Consider the following 19,117-nt stretch of genomic DNA (forward strand, 5'->3'; position numbering starts at 1 on the left):
TCCTGCCCGGCGAGGAGGCGGGCGGGGGGGGGGGTTGGGGGAGCGCGCTGGAGACCCCGGAAGCGAGAAGCTGGCAGCTGCGGGCCAGGGACAAGGGCCCGCAAAGCAAACCCTCCGGAACCGGGAGGCAGCACAGGCTCTGCCTAGTTACGAAGAAGCCAAAAGGAACAGCTCTTAGAAGGCACAGCTTCATGGGGCAGCAGACCAGGGGGTTACGATCTAGAATCCTACAGAAACTGGAGAGATCCCAGACCTCTGCAAGCAGCTTTTACACCCAAGCCCAGCCACTAAGGACTACACACTGGCAGTGAACCCTAGGCAAGATTTCTAAGCTCCTAGCTTCCCTCTTTGTAAAATGAAGATAAAATCACACTTGCAGAGTTAATGAAATGAAGCTATGGGAGCCCGCTGCTGACACTTCCCCAGCCCTGGGGAACGGCTGGTTCTCCTGCCTTGAATTGCTTGAAGCACTCCAGTCCTTCTCCACCTCTCCTAATTCTGCCCCAGGGTTCCATGACCCCCTGGGGTACCCAAGTTGGCTCAATCCCTTGTATAAAAGTATTCAATACTTGCACACACCCTACCATATTCTCCTGTATACCTTAAATCTGTCCAATCTCAGCATCTCTAGATTACTTATGATTCCTAATACAATATAAATACTATGGGGAGAGATACTTTAGGGAAAACTGACAAGAAAAAATAGTCCCTACACATTCAATGAAAACACTTGTTTTTTCCCCAGATATTTCCCATCTGTGGTTGGTTGTGGATGTGGAGCTCACAGATACAGAGATCCCACTGCAGCAACTAAGAGAGAGCTCCTATAAGCCACACACAGTTCATGCACTTTTCCTTTAATCTTCCCAGCAAAGTTCTTTGATTGGTACTATTCTCACCCTCATTTTGCAGATGAAATAACTGAGACTTAGAGAAATAACTTTCTCCAAAGTGCCTCAGCTTAAGGTAGAACAGGAACCTGGGCAATCTGGTGCCAGAGTCTGGTTTCTTAAACATTTGCGATACTTAAGAAAATCATCAGTATTCCTTTCTATACTCTATTTCTATTTTGGCTGTAGTGGATGACCACAGACTTAATGGCTTCGAACAACATGTGTTTATTAGTTCACAGTTCTGTCAGAAGTCCATTTTATGACTGTTCTCTGCCCAGTTCTCACAAGGCCAAAGTCAAAGTGGCTGGTGGTGTCCACGTTCTCATCTGGAACCCAGGGTCCTCTTCCAAGCTCCGGTGGTTGTCAGAATTCAGTTCTTCACAATTGTAGGACTGCTGCCCTGCTGGCTGTTTCCTGAGGGCTGTCTCAGCACCTAGAAGTCATCACATTTCTGCCATGTGGTACCCTCCATCTTTAAAGCAAATGAGCAATCTCCCTCTCATTTAACTCCTCTAGTGATTAATTTCCTGCTTCAGGAAAAGTCCAGTCCCTTCTCAGGGCTTATATGATTAGCTTGACCCACATGACCTTCCTTTATTCAAGGTGATTCTAATTGTGGGTAATGAGGGTCCCAACCCCAAGTCCCCAGATTATTCAGGGAGTGTATACTATGGGGCAGGAACCATGCAGGCGTCTTAGAATTCTGCCACTTACACATGTTCTGTGTAGTATATACTCAATTTATAGCAGCTTTAATCCTCCCTGCTAACCTTGAGAGTTCTTGAGGCAACTGGGCCAGCCTATTCACCAACCAATTTGGAGCATTTTTGTATTTTAACAACCAATACAGCCATATAGATTCATAGAGGGTAGAATTCAAACATAATAACGTGGAACTAATATGTTCTCCTCCATTACTCTTCCTCCGGCCTCACCTCAAGCCTTAAATCTCAGAGAAGGAAGTTGTCAACCCAGAGAGAGAGAGGAGGAAATCCATGGAGATATTTGTGGCTCCCATTTTCACAGATAGGGAAACTAAGTCTGAGACAAGACTCCCAGCTCAGTGCTTTCTCCAGGAAGCCCTGCTGAGCCCTGAGTGTGCTCCTAACAAACCTCTGTGGCTGTGCTTCTGGCATTCTAGGCCACCCCATGATGCAGAGCTTTCTGCACTGTGGTGGGTGTTTGTAGAATTCCTTCCATTTAAGTGGATATCAGATTCACTCATGCATCATCTAAAATACAACTCCCTTTGATTTGACCTCTTTTGAGTCTCTCCACTCATGCTTTATATCAAAGGAATTAAACCTCTTTGCTGGACTTGAAGCTCTGTCTTTCCCAGGGGTTTTCATCCTGTCTCGGCAAAGCTTTCCATCCGTGGGCACAGGGGAGGCCAGAAGATGAAGAGCAGTAATGGGCTTGATGAGGTGTAATAGGATTGGCTGAAGTCGGTGCTTTGTCTTGCATTCTGCAGAGAGCAGCCGGGCTACTCAGCTGCCCTCAGCCAAGCCCATGACTTTTCTTTCTGTTTCTCTCTCTACACATGGTTCTGCACAAACCCTAGGTTCAAAGAGGCAGTACTAGAGTATAAACTCCAGGAGGGATGGGTCTTCATTTACCCTCTTCATTGCTTTATGGCCAGTTCTAAGCACAGGACTACTATACGTAGTTCCTCAATGCTTGCTGAATGGGTGCATAATTAATAGAACGGATCTTGAAAACCTTATTAAGGAAGTCCATCTCTATTGCTCCTGAGAATCTGTGATGGGCAAACAGCAATGCAGAACAGGAGTTCTAGGATGGCAAGTTACTCACCATTAAAATAGTAGAGGCTCCATGCCAATCAGCTTAAAGTCTACCCTGCAAATCACCACTACGGCATTAGATGCTTAACTTAAATATTCCTGACCTTATTTTAAAAATAGAGTTAATGGAACTTTGCATTACATTTAAACTCGATGCAAATTCAATGACAGAAATGCATTCTGGAAAATGCATCATTAGGTGATTTCATTGTTGTGGAAACATCATGGAGCATATTTACACAAATTAAGATGCCTACAATGTCATTAGGCTGTATGATCTGTGGGACCACCATTTTATATGCATTAATATGATCAAAGTGTCATTATGCAGTGCATGACTAAATGTACATGTATACTTATATTTATGTCTGTATCATATATTCTTGCCACAGATCCCTGCAATGGCTCCCAGGGTTGGAGGGCAAAGAATGTTATTCAAGATTTTGAGCAAAGAAATTGAGACAAAGAAAGTTAGGTTTATTTTTCTATGGACCACAGAACAAGTTTGTTGGACATTGAGCTAGAATGTAGATCTCACCCTGGGTCAAGTCAGGAATAACTTATGATTCCAGTGCATACGGAGAAGGCATACTGATTTTAAATCAGAAGTAAGCCTCCTTTTCCTGTCTGCCAGACATGAAAAGTTTTCAGACGTGGGCTGAGGTGTCCTAGAAAACATCTTTCTGTTTCTAGTACAGCATGCAAGAACGTATGAGAATATGTTTAAAAATAAAGAAGGAAACAGTGCAGAAAATCAGCAAAAAGCTGTTTTCCCCCAAGAGCTGAGGGCAGGAGAATATGCTTTCCCAAGTGTCCTGGCCCATGATTCACTCTTGTGGCATTGTGCCTGCCCCACCCAACAGCAGCGGCTGGGGCAGTCTACAGCAACACTCCTATCAGAACCCTGTCTGGATTTCAGGAGCTAGAGTTTCCAGGAGCACACGGAGTTAACAGTGTATCTCACCATCTCTGGGCATCTCTGATCAAGTTTTCAGTACAAGACCCGTACCTACAGCTAGAGCAAAATCCTGCTTGGGATTCTACAAAGAAGCTCCAAGCATTTCCCTCTGTGTTTCATTTATCTTTCTAACTGCCATGTGAGGGAGCAGGTGGCTCTGTGCAGAATGGCCGATGGATGTCTGAGATAAATAGCCCTTTGAATGACTCTCCAATATGATATTTTTTGAGGTTACCTTGAAATTGCTGCAATCACCCAGGCAACAAAGGAAGAGGTCTGTCAGGGTCATCTGACCTCCCAGGGTGTGTGAGATTGCCTTGGTTGGTCAATAAGTCAGTTGGCTCAGTGGCTTATAGACCATACATACATAAGGTTCTTTCAGGGCACAGTTCTGTCCAGCCAAACCCCTGGAATAGCCTCAAAAGTGGTGGAGTTCCCACACGGGACTGCTCCCAAACCATCCCAAGATGGGGCTGGTTGGGATTTCAAAGAAGTAAACAATAAACCTCAGGGTGATCAGTCCAATGCATCTCTTAGGGGAATTTATAGAGGAATGTATAGCGAGAAAAGGAATATTCTATCTAAGGATGTCCTCAGCACAGGTCAGGGTATGAAATCTAATGGACTTTTAAGGAATTTGGCTCAAGGCTAAGGGTAGTTTCTGCATGTTTAGCAATATGTTAGAATTTTTGGTGTTTCAAGCAACAACCTTAACAGTTCATCAAGAGTGCCTGGGAATGTTCAAGGCTTGGGTTTAAGCCTGCAAGAGAAAAAAAATGTGACTTGTCAGGTCACAGAGGGGTCAAGGCACATTGTAGTTCTCAATCAGGACAAAGAAAGAAATTAGGGGGAACTGGAATGTCTACACCTGGGAAGGAGTATACCTATGAAACCCAGGAAAACTTGGTTACAATGATAAAGAAGTGTCAAATTATAGTACGGCCTACGGTGACTTTCCAAGGATCAGTGCTTGTAGAACTTTCTGGAGAGAGAGTTCATCAGTTGAGGTCTAAGCCATAAAACACTGAGGGCTGTGGTTAAGTCCTTGGGCTAGAGCCAGATAAACCTAGATCCAAAACCTGACTTGGCCACATGCTACGCAAGCTTCATTTTCTTCTTCTAAAAAATGAACAGATAATAACTATTTATCTAATAGCTTTACGGTAGGATTACATGAGCTAACGGATATAAATTTCTTAGGGCAAGGCCTGGCTCATGATGCTCAGAAATTTAAGCTCTTCTTATTAATTACAGAGATATTCACAGTCTTGCCTGATTTCATCAGAGTCTTAAAGCATTTTAAATGGGTTTGAGCAGAATATCAGAAAAATAGTCAATTGGATATTGTAGGTGTCTGATGTCTCTTTGAAGTATGGCACATCCTCCAACAAACAGTCCTTTTGAAAACCTTGGCGTGTGAATATTCTGTCTCAACTTTGTAGGGAATAAATGGATCACATTTTTAAAGAGTATATCTCCACAGCAATTTTTAAAATTTGTTCTTTTTAGATATCTCCACAGCAATTCATCATTTTAGTAAGTGCTTAGATGGTCACAGACTCCACAGTGGTAGGAGTGACCACTTGGCAAACAGACACACACATTGCCTTTTCCTCTCTGTCTGTGGCTAAAATCTCCTAGATGAAAGGAAGGGAGACAATGAGGTCTAAAGGAAAGAGCACAGACTTTGGGCTAGGTAAATAGCATCCCAAATATTGGCTTTACCACTTTCTTGTTGGTGGCCTGGGTGTCACCCACCCTCATTGGGACTCTGCATTCTTACTTTTCTTATTTAGCCATCCATTTTATTCACTACCTTCCTTTGTGTAGATGGTACATACCAGGCTATCCTCTAGGTACTTGCAAAATGTCAGGGAACAAAGTAAACTCAAAATTATTCCCCTTTGGAACTTTCATGCTAATGGAGGGAGAGAGGCTCTTAGAAATCAACAAGGTTGGGGCATGGAGTTCAGCAGTAGAGCACTTGTCTATCATGTGTGAGACCCTGGATTCAATCCCCAGCAAAAAAAAAAAAAAAGAAAAAAGAAAAAGAAAAAGAAAGAGAGAAAAAGAAATCACTGTGATACATAAGCACACCGTATATAATGTGCATTACAACCTCTAACTCCAGCAAGTTCTTATAGTAATGAGTGACAATCCATATATCTTGCAAGGAATATAGAAGACATTTAATTTATTGTTTGTAAAATTGCTCCCAGATTTATTTAAATCCTTTAAATACTTTGCTTACAGTTGACACATAGGCACTGTTTGTTTATTCATTCCACAAACTCTTGAGCATCTAGTATATGCTAGAATCTGTAATAAGCCCCAGAGAGGCAAAGGAATCCTATAAGAATAAGTGGTCCCTGCCCTTGAGAATTTTACAGTTTCAGCTACTGTTCGTTAGGGAGAGGCCCATGAGAGTCCCCAGGTGAGAGTCTCTCCAGTCTTGTGTCTGGGAATCAGCACAGTCCACTTCACTTATGATGTCTTTGTTAACTCCACATAACCCAGTTATGGCTGGTGACTCTAGGAATGCTATGAACCAGGACATGGAAATTGGAGTCACTCCCTGGGATCCCAAGAAGATTCCCAAACAGGCCCGTGATTATATCCCCATTGCCACAGACCGCACCCGTCTGCTGGCAGAAGGCAAGAAGCCCCGGCAGCGCTACATGGAGAAGAGCGGCAAGTGCAATGTGCACCACGGCAACGTCCAGGAAACCTACCGGTACCTGAGCGACCTCTTTACCACCCTGGTGGACCTCAAATGGCGCTTCAATCTGCTTGTCTTCACCATGGTCTACACCATCACATGGTTGTTCTTTGGTTTCATCTGGTGGCTCATTGCTTATATCCGGGGTGATCTGGACCATGTAGGTGACCAAGAGTGGATCCCTTGTGTTGAAAACCTCAGTGGTTTTGTGTCTGCTTTCCTGTTCTCCATTGAGACTGAAACGACCATCGGGTACGGCTTCCGAGTCATCACAGAGAAGTGTCCAGAGGGGATCATACTCCTCCTGGTGCAGGCCATCCTGGGCTCCATCGTCAATGCCTTCATGGTGGGCTGCATGTTTGTCAAGATCAGCCAGCCAAAGAAGAGAGCCGAGACCCTCATGTTTTCCAACAACGCGGTCATCTCCATGCGGGACGAGAAGCTGTGCCTCATGTTCCGAGTGGGGGACCTCCGCAACTCCCACATCGTGGAGGCCTCCATCCGCGCCAAGCTCATCAAGTCACGCCAGACCAAAGAGGGGGAGTTCATCCCCCTGAACCAGACTGACATCAACGTAGGCTTCGACACTGGCGATGACCGTCTCTTCCTGGTGTCTCCACTCATCATCTCACATGAGATCAATGAGAAGAGCCCTTTCTGGGAGATGTCTCGGGCTCAGCTGGATCAGGAGGAGTTTGAAGTCGTGGTCATTCTAGAAGGGATGGTGGAAGCAACGGGTAAGACATTTCTTCCTCCTTGGCCACATGATCCTCTTACCTCCCCTGGAACTTAGACCACTGTGACTCCAGAAGATGAAAGTGTGTATGTGAGAATCCTGAGCTTGCACAATCAGTATGTCCAGCTCCTAATGACCTGAGGGGCATTATTACTCAAGATGGAATACTAACAATAGCTGGTGTTGATCAATCCCTCCCAACTTCCAGGCACGATTCTAGACTTTGAACAAATATTATCTCATTCGGTGTCCTTCCACACTCCTGTTAGATAGTATTCATTAAGGTATAGGTATAGAAACAGAGGCACAGACACAGCAAGCACTACCAAGTCATAGAGCCAGGACACACCTCAAGCCAGAGGACCCCAGAACTGGCAGTTGTTTCCAACAAGCGAAAGTGATATTGACTGGGAGCGGTGATATTGACTGGGAGTGACACAAAGGCAAGCTGGGTTTTCTAGAGTGGCTTTTCATGCCTTACCGTGAGTATATACTGTTATAGGGACAAAGGAAACAAGGCACCAAAGATAGCAGGAAACAGTTTTATTTGGCTGCAGCCAGGTTCAGAGGGCACAGCTTTTGCTGTAATTAATCAATCCCCTGCACCTGAGTTCAGGGAGTTTCAGAGTTTTATACCCAGCATGCAAGGGAAGGGGCTCAGAAGTTCAGTCTGCAGAAGTTCACATAAAAGCAGCTTTTTCTTTCACTGTTTTGGGCATGTTAACCCTTAAAGGACAACACCTGAAAAGGGGAGAGCTTCTTCTTCCCTTTCTTTCCTCCCCCTGCCAGCTGTTACCATGGAGCCCAGTTGGTAACTTATCTAAAAAATGTAGACATCTCTGTGAAACCCAGATCAAGGCCAGAGGCCTTGTTTTCACATTTCTACAAACTACTACACTGGATATGTTTGTGAAAAACTAGTAAGGGAGTGTCCAGCACCTGGAGTGCTGGTATCTTTTCAGCCAGTGGCCAAGTAAAACAGGGCAACATGAAAATAGAAAGTTTATCTACATTGAACTCTTTTGCAGAGACTCTTTTGCTGATAGTCCTAAAATCAGCCATTGTAAAGATTTCTGGAGAAGCCCAGTTAAGATTTTTCTGTGGAGAAAGGGGGTGCCACTTCAATACCGTGAGTCACATCACCAGGAGAGGATAGTATGCAGCATTTCCTAAGCTAAAGCAGATTTACTTTTCTTTAGAGATACTTATGCCCCACACCTGGGGGAGCCCGTCTCTGAATCAGTGCCTCTCAGCTTTCCTCCAGGAGGTTGGTTCTGTGGTCCCAAAGCATGCGGGGCTCCTTCCATGCAGAACACAGCACATCTATGCTGAGGCATCAACATTCACATAGGTCCAAGAAGATGCCCTCTATGGCCAGCTTGGCATCCCCTGCTTGGCTACCAACTCTCAGAGCTGACAGCCAAGAGCCTCCATATTCCTTAGCCATGCAGCTATGGTAGATCTCTTAGAGGTGGCTCCAGAGAGCCCAATGTCTAAGGGAGCCTGAGCTCTGGCTAAGAACCACAGACCCCAGTCCTCCCCACACTAGGGACCAGAATTCCCGGGGAGGGGAGCCCCCAGAAAAATCCTGCACCTTGCTTCTTATTTCCATTTCTTCCTTTTTTTCCACCAACTAGACTGAGCAGCAGCCCAGACCCTAATGATGACATAGAAAACTCTTTCATGCTCAAAATGATCACATGGGATTTTTCCCCGACCCCGATTCTTATAAACAATAGTGTAGGGCTAGCTTCCACCCCATTTTACAGATGTGGTTGCTTAAGCTTAAAAGGATCATGCAGACAATAAATGTTCCTGCTTAGGCATTTCACTTATAAATCTAGAGCTTTTTCTATCACACCACACTGGTCTCCTAAAATGTTCAGGGCCTGTCACAAGGGAAGCTGAATGCTGGGTGGGGGACTGAAACAGGGCCTCCCAAAGCCTTCCATTTCCAGGCAGGAGGGTGCTAACAGGCCCTAAGGACTGGTGCCAAAGGGGGCTTCTTGGCTATCTGCTGGGGGGTCAGAACCTGGCCAGGCAGGATATGGTGACAGCCACAGAAGCCCCTGGAGCAGCGATGCAGAGAGCTGCCTCCTGCAGAGCTGGGGGCTAGCAGGTCACACTGCCTTTGGTGATAGGGTCAGGATCAGAACACAGGCTTGGTTTCTGGGGCAAGAGCTCCTCTCCAAAGTCACAAAAGAGGGATCAGGTGAGAGGCCTTGGGGAAGACAAGAAAACCATGCTTTACCAGTATCTGCAGCTGCCTTCACCATTGTATCAGGGAGGGCACAAGGGCCACTGTCAGCAGAGCGGGTGCAGGCCCTGCCCAGCTGCCTCCTCCCCTCACATTGCCCTCAAAACCAGTGGCCCACATTGACTTGCCCTAACCCCTTGACCTTCTCCCATAATCTGGGTTACCCTTGCTCTATTGGGACTGTAGGAGCTCAGAGAAGGGGACCCCCACACTTGTTTCTGTTCTGATCTGAAGACAACTCAAATGGTTTGCCACACTCATGGAGCCAAGCATGGGCATGAATTCAGCTCTGCCATAGCCCTTTTGTGAGAGTTTGGGAAAGTTGTTTGACTTGTCAACAAAATGAGGACAGTTAATCTCACTGAATCCTTGGGAGGATTAAATGACTACATGGAGCACCACAGGTAAAGCACAGTGCCAGACACTGAGGGTCCTTTTAAATACATTGAAAGATGACAGAACCACATAATCTAGGGGACACAGGCAGCCACATCCCTAGAGGAGAGACAGTAGGAGGGCATGAAAAGCCCAAGGGGCCTGTCCCATGAGCTACTGTGGAGGTCTTGTCACACTGTCATTCCCAAGGCCCTGGGAGCCTGCAATATCTAGCCTGGGACTAGGCTAGTCAGGGCCCAGTTGTGCATCTACACCTTTGCTGAAACCAAGTTGTGGGCAACAAGAGATGTGGACTGAATGGAAAGACCTGGCCCAGGCTGCCCCTACTGAGGGCAGAGAGTAGGCTAAAACCTAGCCATATATGGGGGCTCCCTGGGGGATCCAGGCAGAGTACATTTGGGTGGGATGAAGCCTTTGGCCCTGGGTCTGGTTTGCATGACACCCTCACAGTGAAGGCCCAAGGTGGGGAACTGGAGAAGGCTTCTCCTTCAGTGCCCAAAGAGCACAAGCTAGTGCCTTCCTGGGCCAGAAGATGGAAATGAAAGCTGCTTTCCTGTGCCCCTAAGCACAGAGGCTTGTCATCCATAAACAAAGCTGCCCTCCCTCTCTGGAGAGAAAGCAACACCTAAAAATAACAGAGGCATGGCAAGGGCTGCATGGAAGGGGAGCAGGGGCATTGGAGCATCCTCAGATCAAGAAGCCAAGCCCTGAGTGCATGTGTGTCTCTCCCCTTCCTGTGTGTGTATGTGTGCTCATGCGTGTGTATGTGTAGTGTGCTCATGTGTGTGTGTGTGTGCACATGCGGTTGTGCCTGTGTGTATGAGTGTGTAGGCTTCTATTCATATGTGTCTATGTGAAGTAATCTCCATATGTTCTAAATGTCTGTCACTTTCTCTATGTTCCCTCATTCTGGATTTATCTTTATTCAATCCTTTTTTTCTGCCTCTTTTCCTGTCTCAATCTTCTAGACCTGAATGCTGTTATCAGAAGCCACGTTGTTGCCTCCAGTTATACAAAAAAAAATATTCAGTCTTGTGTCTGGGAATGTGCTCCAGAGTTTTGCATGTTTATTTCTAATGTTTTGTCCCCACCATATCTTGATTTCCTCCAGGACAAGGACTATGTCTTATTGAGATTGACACCTCTATATGTTTAGCATAAAGCAGATGTGAAAGAAATGCTTGATGGATGATTGGATGGACGGAGATGAATGAATTGGGTGGACTGATGGATCGTTGGCTCAATAAGTCATTGCATCTTAATATGTATGCCTTCTCTTTCCCCAGGCATGACTTGCCAAGCACGAAGCTCTTACATGGATACAGAGGTGCTCTGGGGCCATCGATTCACACCAGTCCTCACTCTGGAAAAGGGCTTCTATGAGGTGGACTACAACACCTTCCATGACACCTATGAGACCAACACACCCAGCTGCTGTGCCAAAGAACTGGCAGAAATGAAACGGGAAGGCCGGCTCCACCAGTACCTCCCTAGCCCTCCCCTAGTAGGGGGCCATGCTGAGACAGGGGAGGATGTGGAGGCTGAGCAGGAAGAAGAGGACAAGCCTGTTGGGCTGAGTGTGTCCCAGGAGACCAGGGGCTCAGTGTGAGGGCTGTACTCTCCCCACAGTCTCCCCTCACCAGCTTCCATGAGCACAGATGCTTCAGAGCTCTGGAGGGCAGATAGAGAGAACTGGCTGAGTATGCCATTGGGAAGCTTAGCTGTCAAGGCTCTGTGGGAGGGAACAGTGTTTCCAGCTCTCACATCTCCCCACTCAAGGCCTCCCTGAGTGAGTGGCCTCCTGCCTAGGCCCCATGAACAGTGATGCTTCTTCTCTCATTGCTTCTGTCAATACCAAGTGCCAAGCCAAAATGGCTTTCCCCACAGTGAAAGTTACAGAATGGCATCTGTCCTCTCTCTGCAGGTCTCAGGGCACTTTCCTCCTTGGAACTCACAGCCCCTTCCAGGGGCTGATATCAAGAGAGGGTTGTCAGCCCTGAGGTGTGTTGTAGTTTCAGGAAGGAGAGATTCTGCCTGAGGAAAGCTCAGACCTCCAGTCTAGAGATAAGTTCACAGATCTCTGGTGGGCTAAGGCCTATGAGGCCAACAACCATTTATTAAGAGCTACAGAGTTCAAGGCCCTTGTTCATCTCTGTTATTATCTGCCAAGTACATGAGGTTTTCTCCGCTGTGCTCTGCGTGCCCACTGCAGCCTACTGGATAATGAGCTGGTTAGAGTCACTCTGGGTTACAGCACCTCTGAGCACAAGCACAGTTGGCATCACAACTGCCTGGCCTGTTCCCAGTCACACTGTACCCTGAACCTTCCACCCAAGGAAGAACCCAGCCTCTGGGGTTTCTATAGGACTATAGGGCCCAAGAATTGCAAAGTGATTCTAACCTTCACTCTAGTTTTCTTTCACCATCTCAGAGAGCCTGAGAGAAAGCTTCAGCCCCCCCCCACCCAAAGGGATTCAGAGAGGAAAAGAAAAAAGAGAGATAGGAAAACACTGAAAATTTTAAATAAGCATCTGCCCCATTATTGCCCAAACACTGACCTCAGGGTTCAGCACACTTTGGCTATCAAGGTGAATAATGGGTTGTGAAGCAAAAGTGACGGGTGACCATAGAGGCAGCTTTGCTGGCAAGTCCAGGCTGAACCAAAGTCTCAAGCTGGTGCTGAAAACCTCACTGCTACAGGCTGGGCTCTCATAGGGTGGTTGGGCGGTTATGATGCCTGGGGAGCTAGGAATGAATGGGCTGCTTCTTCCGGCCCTGGGACCAGGAGGTGAGGGAGGGGAGAATTGGGGAAGTGGATGAATGTTAAGAAAAAAGAAGGTTGTTGGCCTCATAGAGTACAAATTGTCAGGCCAGCCAAGCAAGTGTTAAGAAAAACAGAATTGTGATTAATTGGAAAGGGCGTTCACAGGTTCCCAGACACAGAATTCGGCAGGATTCTCCCATGACCTTCATAGCTCTCACTCTTCTCTGAGAGTGGAAGACTTTTCCTGTTCCAGAACTGAAGCACCTTCCCTGGGAACCACAGTGAGGCAGAAATAAGATAGAACAAGGGGACATCTTGCAGATCTCAGGCCCACGTTCCCCCACACTGGTGTCCTAGGTCTGAGGCTGGTGAGAAGAGGAAAAAGGTGGACTGGGACAGGAACCACATCTCGTGGGCTACCCAACTCAGCTTGGCACTGGGGCTGGATCTGGAGCAGTGGACCAGCATAGCAGTGGGCAAGCAGGGCTCTTCCCACCATGGACAGGATGCTGGGTTGTGGTTGTGGCATCCTTCTGTGGTAAAGTAGATCTTCAGGGACTGGGGAAAGGGCTGGGATCCCCCCTCAGGGGAAAGGGAAGTGAAGCCGCCAAAAGAACCCCAGTGAGGGAGCTGCATACAATCAGGAGTCCAAGGCAGGGAGCCAGTTGCCAAGACTGGGTGTCTGGGGTGGGGGGAGCTGCAGCTGGAACTCTCTTACCCGTGGCTAGCCAGATCCCAGGCTTTCAGAGCAGGACTACTTGCACAACCCCTTGCCAGATATGAAGTCTGTCTTAGTCAGAACCACACAGGACCCCCAGATTATACCCCACAATGAGGCTGGCAGGCAAGGAAGCCACAGGGAAGCTGGTCACATGGCTAGACAGTGTCCTGATCCTGCCTCCATTTACAATTCTGAAACATCCCCCAACTGGCTATTAAAGCCTCTCTCTGGGGTTCTTTAATTCTGCCAGTGACTTCAATGAACCAGAGCCATGTCATACCTCTCAGCCAATGTAGAAGCTAAAGAGTCTGTTGAAGACAAAGTGTCCAATATGTTCCTATTCTAAAGCTCCCTGATAGATCAGAGCTGATGTGCAATGGGATTCGTAAAATACTAATTCCAGTATTCATATTCTGATTTCCATCATGGCCACCTACATGCAAGAAAAATGAACTTCATATCCCAAGGAAATCCCCTTCTTGGTGACCAGATGATCTAACTAAAGTTTGAAAAGTTCTTCAAAACATTTTCTGGAAATTCTTAAATAAAAATGGACTTATTCAACTCAAAATCCAACGATGGCCAGTGTTTCATTTGGTTACTTCCAAATCACTGCTCCTGCATACAAAACACTTATAGGTCATGGTCCTTTTTGCTTGGCTGTGAGCCCATGTCATTACTGATGGGCCACAGAGAGCTGAGCCAGGCTTTGAGATGTGGTCACTGGTAATTCCCGCAGGCCTCAGTATCTACAAAATCCCCAAATGATAGCTCACTTGTCAGATCCTGAACATATAGGAAGCTGAATTCCTGCCTTAACTTCTATGTCCTTCCTTTCTGAAAAGATCCTCTGGTTCTCCTCTCTCTACCAATCTTACACCTTCTAGGTGTTGACACGTTTGCCCATAAGATTCTGTTTCTGGGCCATGGCAGAAAAGACATTGCCCAGCCTCTCTCATTCAGATGTTTCCCCTGTTGGCCATCTGAACAACCAGGGAGCCCGCTCCCACCATTTCCTTCTGTTGCTTTGGATCCTGGCTCAAGCAGTTAACTATGACTGAGGAGAAGGAGAAGAGCCCCTATATGCCTGGGGAGCACCTTCTCTGTTTCTTATCCAACAACTGGGTACCTTCATTTACTCTTCTTATACCGTGGCCTACCTTGTCTCTTATGTGAGGTAAGAACCACAGAAACTTATATTGCTCATATTGATTAAAAAGAAAAAAAGAAAAAGTTGCCCATTGTCTTCTAAAACTATTCTCTGGAAACTTCTTTGCATGTGTACTGGTGACTGAGCACCCAGTGCCCAGCAGTGGCACTTTGAGAATCTGGATGCTTGATTCTCAAAGCACAACGGAGGTCTCAATGGCCCCTTGTTACCAGGGGATTCAGAGAGGTTCCCTAAGTTTGCTTAAGGTCACAGATGAAAGGCAAGCATCTCCCAAATAAATGTGGAAGGACATCATCCGCATAAATACTCCATGTCTATGGCCACTCACTGGGCTCCAGCCACAGCAGTAAGGAGAGCCTCATCTCTCCCAATAGCATCAAACAGATTTGTGCCATGCTGTAGAGCTCTGGCTTCCATCCGCCACCTCAGTTCTCCTGTGGCAAGATAATTAGGAAATACCTTTTTTCTGATTCCCAGAGAACAAATGAGCTGTGAAAAGAGATTAGACGAGGAAGAATTGCTTTCAGGGAGAAACAACTTATACTGCTTGGCTTGGTTTTTACTAATGACATCTCCTTAAACTGCTGTCGTGTTTTTTTCCCCTTTATAGGATTTCCCCTTGTATAGGACACACCATTACATGGCTAAAAATTTAGTGCTAAGTATTTAGTGCCCATAAAGAGAATTTGACCTTATAGAGCTCTTTCTCATTTAAAATCAATGGTCACTGGTTTCCCATTCAAATGCATTGCCAGTTTGAGCAAACTGATTCTTCTTGTTTTGTTAATCTAAAAATGGAGTGTCAACATCTGGATTGGCATTGAGATGGATATATGGGCAAAGGTAGAAAGGACAGACCCAGATTGAGACTCCTGCCTCAGGTGTCATTCTCTGTAGGAAAACACAGTTCAAGATGGCAACAAATGCAGACAATGCAAACAGTATGGGTTCATGCATTGGGCTCATTCATTCTGCCTTAAAATAACTTTAATCTCTTCTTTATGTTAAATGTTCATGATCCACACTTTCTATGTAACAAGTAACTTCAAAATATCCACTTTATAATGGTGTATATTCATGGCAAAAGTTGGAAAATGATTGATATGGGCAAACCCTGGGGAGGGGTCAGAGGAAGATGTGATAGTTAATGTTGGCAAAGGATTTCAGGACACCTCGAATGAAGACTGAAATTTTCTGTTGAAAATGCCATTGACAGAGGTTTGACGGTGGAGTTTTCTTCTGCTCCAGTCACCCACTGACAATATTAAGAGTTCAGATGGACAAATTGGCTATCTAGAAGTTCCTTACTTAGACTAGCCTGGAAAGATATAGCAGCCCTTCAGGCCTTGATTTAGCCTGAGAAGAAATATTGCTATCAGCCAGAGGTCAGAAGATCCAGTGTGGTCCTGTCTTCCACATCTCTCCAGGATCTACCCATCATTGTAACCATCCAGAAGCAATCAGCACAAGTGACCAAGCTAACAGCAGGTGCACAGCCCCTCAGTCAGTAGCAGGGGAGAAAAACACCAGGTGACTCTGAGGGTGCTACTGCCTTCCTGGAGGTGACAGAAAGCACAAGACACACAGACAGGCAGGAAGCTCTGGGAGTAGCCGGCCATCTCCCTGTGGGTCTGTGCTTTGCCTGGGATTGCACTGAAAATGCTTTTCAGGGTCAGAAACTCAGAATGGAGATATATAATGTTGGGAGTGGGGGACTGGAAGGAAACCCTAAATAGACATATTCACCAGTCAAGCATGAATCGCAGTTTAGAAAAGAGAACTAGACACACATATAAAATCAGAACATCATCCTCAGAAAACGCATCCAGACCCAGAAGATCTGCTCCATTTGCGCCAGTCAAAAGGCCAGCACTGATGTACTCACCACAGATGTCTCTGTTGACACTATTAGAATTCAGCAATAAGGCTCGTTGACTTGTGAGTAATAAATAAATGCCTAGGAAGCAGTATTAGATATAGAGATTCCTCCCCCCACCCCCGCTAAGGGACTATTTACTTTTACTCTGAAGCTGCTATTCAAATAACCTTGGCTCCTGTGGCAGAGGCAAACGGCCTAATCCCACGGGAGAAATGACTGAGAATCTAGGTGCCTTAGCATGTGCTTTGAACTTCATCCTTCTATCAAGTGGTAACAGCTAAGTAGAGAGAGCCAGGACTGAGTGGGATGAGGTTGCCTATAGTAAGAAAATAGTTGACATTTATATGCATTTAGGATCCCTCTGTGTGCACTCCCTGGATGCCACCATTATAATCCAAATGGCCTCTTAAAATAAAAAACTCATGGAAAGACTGCAGCCAGCCCTGTGTGACTTGAGCCTTAGAGGCAATAATGTTTCCTCACTGTGCAATTACCTGGAGAAGGGAGCAACCAAGGCCGTTCAGGAATTCACCCACCATCTGTTCCCCTCACAGAGGGGAGCCCATTGGCTCTTATCCATGGGTACAGCTGGGAAAGAAGGGCAAGTAGTTGTACCCTGACTGCACCCTGATGGGTGAGAACTGGCTCCTGCAGCTCCCTGGGTCATTCTCATTCAAGAGCTGCACTGGCAGAGGCTTTCTGCTCCTTCCCCGGGGCTAAAATACTCCACACCAACTTGCCCCATCCTCAGGGGTCCTCGTATCCTTTTTGTATATAAGGATGGAATTCTGGGGGAGCTGTTTCTGTTTAACCTATTTCCCAGAATCTCACACCACAGAAGAACCTGGGTATTAATCCAATAGCCATTCATCCTACCATTTCCTTTGGGCCCAGTGAAGCTCTGCCAGGCATTCCATTGTGGTAGAGGTTGAAAACCATACGTTAGAAAACAGAGGACCAGCTGGGGTTGTAGCTCCGTGGTGGAGCTTGTACTTAGAATGTGCAAGGCTCTGGGTCCAATCCTCAGCGCCAAAAAGAGAAGCAGGGGCAAGAGATGGGAAGGGAAGGGAAGGGAAGATAAGCAGTTCCATATAATGTCCCAAACATCTCTGACTTCTCATTGCTTCAATTTTCCTACACGTATCACCATTTAAAAAATATTTATTGAGTACTGACTATGTTCCAGAAACAGGAATAGACACCGTAGATTCAGTAGTGCCAAAACTTAGTCCATTAGAGTTGCTATAGCAAAATACCTCAGCCTGGGTAATCTATAAACATCAGAAATGTATTGCTCTATCCTCTGGAGGCTGAGAAGTCCAAGATCAAGGCACCAACAGATGCAGTGTCAAGCAAGGGCCAGTTCCTCACAGACGCTAGCTTCTTCATAACTTTGTGTAGCAAAAGAAAAAAAAAGCCTCCCTCAGGTATCTGTTATCAGAACAATAATTTCATTCATGAGGGTTCCACCCTCACCACCTAATCACCTCTCAGAGTTCCCCACCTCCTAACACTATCACATTAGGGGTTTGATTTCAACATATGAATTTGGGGGGGTGATATTTAGACCCTAGCATAGATGATATAAACTCTTGCCTCCATGGAATTTACTGTTTGATGGGGAGTAGGGAGAGATAGAAACAGAAAAACAAGTGAAAGAATTACAGTTTATAGTAAAGGCTATGAAAGACACTGACAGGGGACTGAGCTCAAGAAGAGCAGGAAACATGGCAAGGGCTGGCCCTCTCAAGAGCCTGACAGGACTTGAAATATGAGGAGGAGTGTCCTCACTGGGCAAAATGGCCAGGGATAGTGATTCTAGGCAGAGGGAGCAGCATGTGTTTAGAAGTCTGAGGTGGAAGAATCAGGGTGTATCTATAAACCAAAAAGTGTCCAGGGATGCTGCTGCAGTCCTGGGGAGAAAGGAAAGAAGGAAGAGAGGACTCAGCCCACAGCTGGGAGTCTCAGAGTAGGGTTTGGATTTCATCCCAAGTACAGTGGATAGCAATAGAAAGATTTTTTTTCAGAGAATGACCAAAATGCAATTTCACTCTGAGATGGTGTGGGCCCAGATGCATAGCCCTTCCCTTATCCTGGGGGTCCGAGGTCATAGGTCACATAGGGGTACTTTCTATGTTGCTCAGTTTAGTTGTACTCAACCCTGTCATTTAAGATCTCAATGCCACTGACAATTCTAAATATTTTTAAAATATTTATAAGTGGTCAACTCAGGGGTATTTCTGAGCTACTCTGCATAAATTCATCCGAAGTTTTTTTCACACACCCCTTATGCATAGATGCTGATCAGATGGTTCAAGGACCCCTCCAAGTGCTACCAAACATGGGCCATGTCCACTTACATCACTTCCCTCCTGCACCTGCAGAGCAGACTCCCTGAATCCTACTTAAGAACATGGAGAAAGCCTTCCAGCTACATGACCTTGACCTTGATAGCTACTTTCACATCCATTTAGAATAAGCAGCATCTGCAAGAGAAAAAAAAATCTTTCCAAGGACCTTGAAACATTCACTTTCAAAGGGAAATCTCATTCTGCAATGGACTGCTTGCTACTCTGTGTGACATGCATGCAACATCTGGAAAGCTGGATGGCTCTGTGTGATGATCAGTGAAATCCAACTCATCCCCTGTCTCCCACCTCCGCCTCATGATCACTAGTTCCAATGACAGTCACAGATCTCTGTTGGCTGCCTTTTGCCCTCCTGCTCCATCTACCTTTCATGCATAATGTTCTATTCCCTGCTAGATTTCCCCTCGAAGGGCCCCTCCAGCACACCAGCCTGTGGCCAGGTTTAACTTGCT

At 46.2% G+C, this 19,117-nt stretch overlaps 1 protein-coding gene across 3 annotated transcripts in view; it reads left to right on the forward strand.

The window, feature by feature from the left end:
* Kcnj5 (potassium inwardly rectifying channel subfamily J member 5) overlaps positions 1–13,817 on the forward strand; it is a 26,831-nt gene extending 13,014 nt beyond the window's left edge. For all 3 annotated transcript variants that reach the window (XM_048796069.1, XM_048796070.1, XM_015499129.2), the window contains 2 exons: positions 6,171–7,109; positions 11,048–13,817. In XM_048796069.1, coding sequence (XP_048652026.1) covers positions 6,173–7,109; positions 11,048–11,370 — 1,260 coding nt within the window. In that variant the 5' untranslated portion in view covers positions 6,171–6,172 and the 3' untranslated portion in view covers positions 11,371–13,817. The remainder of the gene's footprint in view (positions 1–6,170; positions 7,110–11,047) is intronic.
* Positions 13,818–19,117: the final 5,300 nt, after the last annotated feature.

Source organism: Marmota marmota, unplaced genomic scaffold (assembly GCF_001458135.2).
Source record: "Marmota marmota marmota unplaced genomic scaffold, marMar, whole genome shotgun sequence".
Lineage (NCBI taxonomy): Eukaryota > Metazoa > Chordata > Mammalia > Rodentia > Sciuridae > Marmota > Marmota marmota.